Source organism: Sturnus vulgaris, chromosome 2, assembly GCF_052056855.1.
Source record: "Sturnus vulgaris isolate bStuVul1 chromosome 2, bStuVul1.hap1, whole genome shotgun sequence".
Taxonomy (NCBI): domain Eukaryota; kingdom Metazoa; phylum Chordata; class Aves; order Passeriformes; family Sturnidae; genus Sturnus; species Sturnus vulgaris.
The window spans coordinates 92286475-92295726 of NC_142244.1; the positions used below are offsets into that span (position 1 = coordinate 92286475).

At 38.3% G+C, this 9252-nt stretch overlaps 1 protein-coding gene across 2 annotated transcripts; it reads left to right on the forward strand.

Moving 5' to 3' along the window:
- The first annotated feature begins 1795 nt into the window (after window positions 1–1795).
- SULT1C4 (sulfotransferase family 1C member 4) lies at window positions 1796–8833 on the forward strand. Of its 2 annotated transcripts, none has more exons than XM_014885145.2 (8): window positions 1796–1909; window positions 2869–3046; window positions 4708–4845; window positions 6113–6210; window positions 6521–6647; window positions 7874–7968; window positions 8176–8356; window positions 8499–8833. In XM_014885145.2, exons 2-8 carry the CDS (start codon window positions 2881–2883, stop codon window positions 8609–8611), a joined length of 918 nt encoding a protein of 305 aa, XP_014740631.1. In that variant the 5' UTR covers window positions 1796–1909; window positions 2869–2880; the 3' UTR covers window positions 8612–8833. The 2 variants fall into 2 exon arrangements, with proteins under 2 accessions (XP_014740631.1, XP_088016232.1); XM_088160106.1 differs by lacking the exon at window positions 1796–1909 and adding an exon at window positions 2311–2378.
- Window positions 8834–9252: the final 419 nt, after the last annotated feature.

Consider the following 9252-nt stretch of genomic DNA (forward strand, 5'->3'; position numbering starts at 1 on the left):
ACCAAAGTCCATAGGGCCCAAAGAGATATATCACAGAATCTTGAAAGAATTGGCTGACACAGTTGCCAAGCCACTCTCCATGGAAGTCAGGTGAAGTCCCAGGTGACTGGGAAAAAGACAAAATTACCTGTCTTTAAAAAGTGTAGAAAGGAGGATCCTGGGAATTACCAACCTGTCAGCCTCACCTCTGTGAAGCTTCCCCCTAGAAGCTGTGCTCAGGAAAATGGAGGACAGGGAGGTGATTAGGGACAGCCAGTATGACTTCACCAAGGGCAAGCCCTGCCTGACCAACATGGTGACCTTCTATGACAGAGTGACCATATCAGTGGAAAAGGGAAAGGTTACAGATGCCACTTATCTGGACTTATGTAAAGCCTTTAACACAGTCCTCCTCAAAATCTTTCTCTCTAAATTGGAGAGAGTTGGATTTGATGGGTGAACTGTTAGATGAATAAGAAAGTGGTTGGAAAGTAGCATCCAGAGTGTAGTGGTCAATGGCTTAGAGTCCTGATGGACATCAGTGACAAGTCCTTCAGGAGTCCATAGTGGGACTAGGGTAATTTAATATCTTCATTAATGACAAAGGACTGAGTCAGCAACTTTGTAGATGACACAAAGCTGAGTGGTACTGTTGACACACCTGAAGGACAGGATGCCATCCAGTGGGATTTAGACAGGCTTGAGAAGGTTTGAGGCCCATGAGAATCTCATGAGATTTAACAAGACCAAGCATAAGGTGCCACACTTGGGTCAGGGCATGCCCCCAGTATCAATACAGGCTGGGTGGGGATGAACAGATGGAGAATAGCCCTGTGGAGAAGGACTTTGGGGTGCTGATGAATGAGAGCCTGGACATGACCCAGCAATGTGCACTTGCTCCCCAGAAAGCCAAATGTGTCCTGGGCTGCATCCAGAGGAGACTGGGAAGTCCATTCAGGGTGGTGGTTCTGCCTCTCTACTCTGCACTGGTGAGACCCCACCTGCAGTGCTGCATCCAACTCTGGGCTCCCAGCACAGGAAGGACGTCAACCTGGTGGAGAGAGTCCAGAGGAGGCCACCAAGACAATCAGAGGGATGGAGCACCTCTCCTATAAGGAAAGGCTGAGGGAATTGGAATTGGTCTGCCTGGAGAAGAGAAGGCTTCAGGGTGACCCAACTGTGGCCATGCAGCATCTGAAGGGAATTTACAAGAAAGATGGAGAGAGACTTTTGACAAGGACGTGTAGTGACAGGATTACATGCTTGAAGGGGGCTTCAAACTGAAAGACAGTAGGTTTAGATTAGTTGATAGGAAGAAATTCGTTACTGTGAGGGTAGTGAGACAGTGGTACAGGCTGCCCAGAGAAATTTGGGATGCCTCATCCATACGATGGAGTTAATTTTCCCCATAGCACCCTAACAGTGCTAGTAAGTGCAGTAGGCTTACATACAGCAATCACCTGTGGGTTAAAGTCCTGCTTCCTGGCAGGTGGCTGGATCACCTGCTGATGGGAAGTAGAGAATAAAACTGTTTTTTCCTTTACCTGCACACACGGTATCTTTGCAATTTAGATAAGATAGGAAGAAAATTGATTATTCCAAGACTGCTGACAATAAGACAGACAAAATAATCTTGCTGGAGCTATTGAATGACATTTTATGTTGCTGTCAGTAAAGAATCACACTTTAGATGAGAATTCCAAGTGTTTTTCTTTCACAGGATTAGAAAGGATTTCATAAACCATACCAGAAAAACTGCTCAGCTGTTGGCTGCTGCTGCACCTCCTCCTTTATTTTCCTCACACTGATAGGAAGAATGGAATCTCCACCCACACAAGTTTTCAACCTACTTGTGCCTGAAGATTTAAGTTCCTGCGTAGTTATCAATACAGCCAAGGACTGAAGACACTTACGCAGGAAAAATTCTCAGGTAAGTTTCTTTTTCCTTCAATTTTTAAAATTTCTGGAGTCACTGCCCAGCCATCAATCCAACATCTCACTCCGCTCAGCTGAACCTGTATGAAATTGCTGTAATTGAGTAAACAAGAAAACTAAAGAAAATATTCTAGCAATGTTTGCTGCTGGGATTGAAATGTCTTTTTTTCTGGATGATATTTTTAACTGAGGTTATTCCTATAGCCTCCCCTGAAGCGTAGCGTTCCTCTGACCAGGCTCTGGAGCTCTGAAAGTTATGCCTAAGAGGTCTCCCTGGCAGATATCCAGAAATCAATAACTAGTTCTTGTAAAACTGATTGATTCTCATAATTAAAGTATAACCTTTAGTTAATGATCAATCCAGTTCAGGTTATTTATGTGCAATATATTTCAAAATACAGCAGGGAGTTCCAAGAGTGAAAAGATCCAGGAACGAAACACAAGAAAGGTCTGCAAATATTTTTGTAAGTACAAGGAACAAAGGGTGTTAGCAGGCATTTCTGTTTATTTTCTTCACAGAGGAAGGGTTGGGTCCGGTATGCTAATGCAATTGCCAGCTGTTATTCTTTGCCTTCTTTTGAATCACATCTCTGATTACTTTTCTTTTGCCTTTAGAAACCCTCATACCGACCATCAGAATTTTACATAAATATGTTTAATAGGAGAATAATAAATTTTTTCTCTTTTTGTATCTGAGTAAACAGAGTGATTTTTAGAGGCACAGAAAACTCTGTTCTTCTAAAATGCACCATGCAAGCAATGCATGAAATGCACCATGCATTTCTGAAAATGAGATCCAGCTTTAAGGAATCTATATATGGATCCAGATAGGCCAAATCATGGCCAAATAAATCAGAGGACATGGAATTTGGTCAGCAAAAGAGACCTCAAGATGAATAAATTCAGATTTTTTTTCGGAGCAGCCATGTTAATTCTAAGCCTTTCTTCACGCAGTTCTCATTGGCCATGGATAAAATGAAAGATTTGAGTCTGGAAGAGACAATTACACGATCTGAGTTATTTGAAGTGGAAGGTATTCCCCTCACACAACCAATTGCCAGCGTTTGGGACCAAGTGTGGAAGTTCAAAGCCAGGCCTGACGATGTGCTCATCGCAACCTATGCAAAAGCAGGTTGGTATGGGAAGGAAACAGAATAGAAAAATTTGGCATAGTGCTTATTGTTGGGAATGAGATCTATGTTTTTTCTATTGTGACTGGTATTTGTTTAACTCCAAACTAGACATATTTTAAAGACATGAAGCTGTGTCAGCTGTGACTAGTAACTCCTGACTTCTTTGGCAGATGCAAAAACCATCTGTTACTACTGAAGTACAAATGGCCAAATTCTAATGACCTATGATTGTTACCTGTAATTGAGATTATATACATTTATATTAGTGGTGACAATAGAAGTTTTCCACCAATATGTACTGATTCAACGATGCCTAGAAAGAAGTGATCATTACTAAGAAATAATAGAAACTGACTGTATGACTATGGAACATATTATGTATTTGGGGAATGATTTCTTGTCTAAACTAGTAGTGACTTCCGAAAATTGATTAATTCTTTAAAATAGAGAAATTCATTCAATAATTTCAGCCAATAAAATAAAATACCACCATTAATATTAGCTATCTGGCATTTTACTCAGTGACTGGACAATATTTCTCCTCTTCATCAGACTCTTTATACTTACTACACAAGAAAACAATAACAAGCATCAATATTAATTCTGTATGAATAAAAACATGTACAGTTTTGTTGATTCAGGAACAGATATGGGAGAATTTCATAAGTATTATTGATTATATTAATAATTATAATAATTAATATTAATATAATAATGAAATTATTAGCTCATTATTTTAATTAGCAATAATTTTTAGGTTGGGGTTGGGTTTTTTTGTCAGTAGGGGAAAAAACGTTTTTAACAAAAAAACCACTATTAGCTTTGTAAAACCTGAAAGCTTTTGATTTACTACCAGTATACTGAAGGCAAAATGACATTATTTTATCTAGCTGGGATTAAAACCTTCCAGCTACTGAGTGGAAAATAAATAAAGTTAGGATTCCATTTGACATGATGTCACATCTCTGGGAGATGCACAACACAAGCATCTTAAGAAGGGCTGAATCTCTTGCCCAGATTGCTTTCCAATTTATCCCTTAGCCTGTTCTCTAACTGACCTGCCACAGTACACAGCAATGGCAGATATAAAAGAAAAGAGACACATGAGATATACTATACTGTAACTCTTAGAAAATGTTGCAATCACTCAGGCAGATGAAACACTGTACAGACCTTTATTAAACTGTTTGACATGGAAACTTTCCATATACTGACACTTTTCTGTATTTTCATACTGTATGAAATTTTTACTCACTTGAAGTTCTGGTATTGCATTTTTTTACTCAAATTCAGTATGATAACAAAATTGAAATACCCGAGTTTTTATGAGGAATGAAAGGAAGCAGTTTCATTCCTTTGCAAACAATATAGTCTCCAAACAATAGTGAGTTTATTCCAGTGTTTTTTCCAGTACTGGGGTGGGGACTATTTCTTTAAGCAAGAAAAAGTCTATCTAAAATGGAATTACTGAACTGAGCTTTGGGAATGACCTTTGTTGCTTAATTAGGCATTTGGCCTGTATTATACTGTCTTTCCATTTTTTTTCTATTCTTTTCTATGCTATTCTTTCCCCCATTAACATAAAGTCCATCTTTCTGGCTTTCAATTCCCTAGTAGTGACTATCCTGGAGGGAAACATCTAAACACTTGACATTTTCAGGTACCACATGGACACAGGAGATAGTGGATATGATTCAACAAAATGGAGATACTGAGAAGTGCAAACGTGAGACTACTTACAAACGCCACCCTTTCCTCGAGTGGTTTATTCCACAGCCTCCATCTTTGCGTTATTCAGGTGAATATTATTTGTATTTTAGACAAAATGAAACAAAACAAACACATAGTGCTGATGCTACAAGTTTCCTAGAAAAGGTCCCACTTGCTTTGTTCTTGATCTAAGCACCATTTTGGCTATTAAGGAGCAGTACAGGTGCTTTAACATAAACATCTAGTGCTACTCAAGGTGCTGCAAGGCTGGCAGATGTGATAGCTTCAGGTGCTACTGCAGACCATGATGTTTTGGAGTGGTATCTGAAGCTGTGTTTGATATTCCAGAGTATCTAAACCAGCAGCAGATATGTATAAAATGGCAACATGGGGGCAATAGAATGCCATTCTGCAATTACAAGTTGTATGGAAGAGAAACCTATATCACAGAGGTATTTCCAAAAGATGAGTAAGGTTTCCAGTGACTTTGCTACTGTTTCAAGTAACTGTTGCTCAATTCCAGGGTCTAGTCATCTAAACAAGCGATGGAACATCCAGGCAAACAGCAGGCTTCACTGGTTTGCAGTTTCATACAAAAGTCTACCTCAGCAAGGGTTCCATTTCCACACAAATAGTTAAGTCAGACTCTCACATTTGAAGCTAAAGAGCTTGACTAGCTCTGCAGAAGTGCTACTTTTTCTCTTCTAAGCTACACTGTGTTGACACAGAGAGAGACAAAAAAAGATAGATGACAGAGGATGATAGATGATGACAGGGACAAAATTATGGAGGTCACGATAGATATTTAAAAGGGAGAGGGGAGGAGATAACACATCTCCAAACATCACCAGTTATTCCCATGTAGTCCCATTTATCCATAGCTACTGAAAATCCACTGTCATTCTCCTAGTTTCTATTTATGTGCAATCCACAAAGTCTAGTCAGCTGTCATATTCTTGTATCCTAAAAAGAAACTAAAATTTCTTATCTGTAAGGTGGAAGGAGACCACTAACTATTACAACGGAAAAACTTTGGTTGGATAAATATAAATCAGTATTCACCATTATCCCTTGGAGAGAAGGAGTTAGGTATGGGCCCAAGAAAGCAAAAATATATAAATCAGTGTTTCCCCTTTTCTACTCATACACACAGGTAAAATTTTCTCTAGAAACATTGAAGATGCTAATGTAATGTTGTATATGTTACCCTGCTATGTAAGTGCTTTAGAGATGAATGATCAATGCAAGGTGAACTGCTGAAAAGTCATAATCACAATCACACATGGGAGCATAGGAAAAAAAGTGCTAGTGCAATTTAGAGAACAACTCACATCTCATAATTAAACATCCCACAGGTCTGGAGTTAGCTGAAGCCATGCCATCTCCACGAACAATAAAAACTCATCTGCCCGTGCAGCTTCTGCCTCCATCCTTCTTGGAACAAAACTGTAAGGTAAGGCTGAAGAGGCCCATTGCACTTCATGAAAAAGAAAATTACACAAACCAGGGAAGAATATGTTTTCCAGAATCTCTGGGAAATTAAAAGGTCTCCAAAATTATTTTCCATTTAATGTGCATAGTCTGTGGGAATCTAAAGTCACAACTAAGTTACCTGAGCTGGATTTTAGAAAACGGCAGCTTCAAAGCAAAATTTCTTAAGCCTCTACCAGCAAGCTCCAAGAGGAAACTCCAGAAGATGCTCAATATCTGTGTTTATATGCACAAGTTAATTTCTTCCTCTCTCTCTTTTCATATCAATAAAGATAATCTACGTGGCAAGAAATGCAAAAGACAACCTGGTGTCATACTACCATTTCCACAGAATGAATAAAGGATTGCCTGATCCAGGAACCTGGGAGGAGTTTGTGGAGAAATTCATGACTGGAAAAGGTGATTAACTGCATTGAGAATCTTCTGATTCTGATTGCAGTTTCTTCTAAACTCAAGAATCAAAAACTCTTGTATAAGATATTTTGATCATTTTAAGAATGCATGACATTGATTTATATATTTCAGTTATTATTTGAAATCCAGTGCAAACACTGTGGAAGAATATCTGCTGAAGGTGTTTCAGTCATAGTTTTTCTTCATTACCTAAAGGATTAAATCTATCCTTATGCTCCCATTTTGAGAAAAATAAAAACACTACTCTTTATTCTGTTATAATTCAGAAACATATATGACAATTTTCAGGCTTCTTCTCTTCTCTCTGAGATTAAAATAAGCCATTTGAAAAGGAACAACTGGTTTTACTCTAATCTGAAAAAAAAATTGAAATTTAAAAAATAATTGGAGAGTTAATTTTGCTAGAAATGTGCAGTGTGAATTTGAGATAAGGAAGTCTTTGTACCTAAACTAATGTATCTAAAAATCAGGCACCTGAACAAAGACAGTTATCTAACTAAAGGCAAGCAACCCCAGAAGCCAATTCTTCCCTTTCTAAAATAGGTGCTGATATCAAAGGATATCCAAGAAACAAAACCTGGTCAAGTGGGTGGCAGTTTACAGTTTGGGTCATTAACGCTTCCTTAGGTCATTAATATTTTTGCCACCATGTAGGCCTAGAAACCACTGTCTGGACCAGCATGAGAGTCACACATCCAAAGAAGACCTTACGTCTTGTGTTTGACAAGCTCAGCTTGGGAGCCATCTGTCCCAGTGCAGACATATAGAACATGTCTACTTCTGTCTTAGCTAATCATTTTGACACTTGCTTGAGAGAAGCAGGCACCTCTGATAGCATAGCAAATATGAAAACCAGGTAGAATCATAGAAAAATGCACGCTGGAATGGATTTTTGTTGTCCATACTGTCCCAACCCCTGTCCTGTTCAAAGCAAATGTGTGTTTCCATTGATTATAATGCATCTGCATTTGTTGCCCTCTAAAGTTACACATTAATCCTGTTCTGAGCATCCATAAACCAGAAGGATTAATAGCAAAAATGCTGTAAAAAGCAGAGAGCACAGGAGTGCTTATTACCACAGCCATACTGATTCAAAACCAACTTGGAAATTCACAGGTACTAGTTAAGAGGGAAACATGAGTGCCACATGTCATGTGTTAAAGATAGTTTTGGGGTATTTATAGCTGCTGATGATGTTACTTCTTTTTCAGTCCTCTGGGGTTCCTGGTATGACCACGTAAAAGGATGGTGGAAGGCAAAAGATAAGCACCGTATTCTCTATCTCTTCTATGAAGATATGAAGGAGGTAAAAGGCTGAACATATGTTTATAGAGCTCTGAAATCTGTCAGTCTAGTAGATACTAACTACAAGCAATAGTTTTATGTTATAATGCCAGTATCAGTAATGCAAACAATAACCTGATCTCTGTCTGAGAATTGCAGCTCTCACACAATGTTTGATTTCTTTGCTTTTCCTAGCTCTGTATCTTATCTTATGTAATTGTCTCCGCAGAATCCAAAGCGAGAGATTCAGAAGATTGCAAAGTTCCTGGAGAAGGATCTGAGTCAGGAGGTTCTAAACAAAATAGTCCATAATACCTCATTTGAGGTAATGAAGGAAAACCCCATGGCAAACTACACTAGAGACTTTCAAGGAATAATGGATCACTCCGTTTCCCCATTCATGAGAAAAGGTACTGAGGTTTGTTACTAACATTAACTCAGGTTGCCATTCTGTTTTGAAATAAGCATTGAAGTACAAGTATCTGATAAGGTGAGGATAATGAGCTTCAGGAAATACTGGTAAATAATTTTTTTTTCTTTGCCATTTCTTAGGGACTGTTGCAGACTGGAAGAATTATTTCACTGTGTCACAGAATGAGAAATTTGATGAAGATTATAAGAAGAAAATGTCTGATCCCTCTCTTGTTTTTCGCATGGAATTGTAATTACTTGCAATGGAAATTAAGATTTTTAGCCTTTTCCGTTTTATATATTTTGCTTTTCCTTCACAAAATCTCAGTGTCCCTGGGATTCCAAGATCTCTCACACATCACTGATTTTTCATTACTGGCCAAATTATGCCAAAGTTTAAGAAAATAATTCCACTGGACACTTCTCAGTCACCCCTACTACAGTAACTTTCAGCATTAATAAAAATATTTCAGGCACGCTGTGGGTTTTGATCTTTGCAAAACTGTAGTTGATACTGCTGACATTTTCAAATCTAACTCTAACAGAAACTATGAGTCAACAGGAAAAAAGGTGTTAAAAGAGTGCCACGGGTTGTACTAACATTTATCAATAAATAACAATACATAGATTTAAAGGTGGCCAAGTATAAAGAGAGGAAGAGAAGTGCACAAAGTAGAATAAATTTCATTTTCTCTCATTTTAATTTGGACAAATGAAATGCTGTTGAAATGAAAGCAACATTTCCAAAAACATCAAACACCCATTACTTCCTTTGATAAAACTTGCTAAAGGGCTGCACAGAGGCATTTATCTACAGTCTAGCTGTGGGCACAGTAGTCCTTACTGCATCTCACATTTGCCTTCTTAACTGGATAGTATAGTGTTCTCTTAGCCT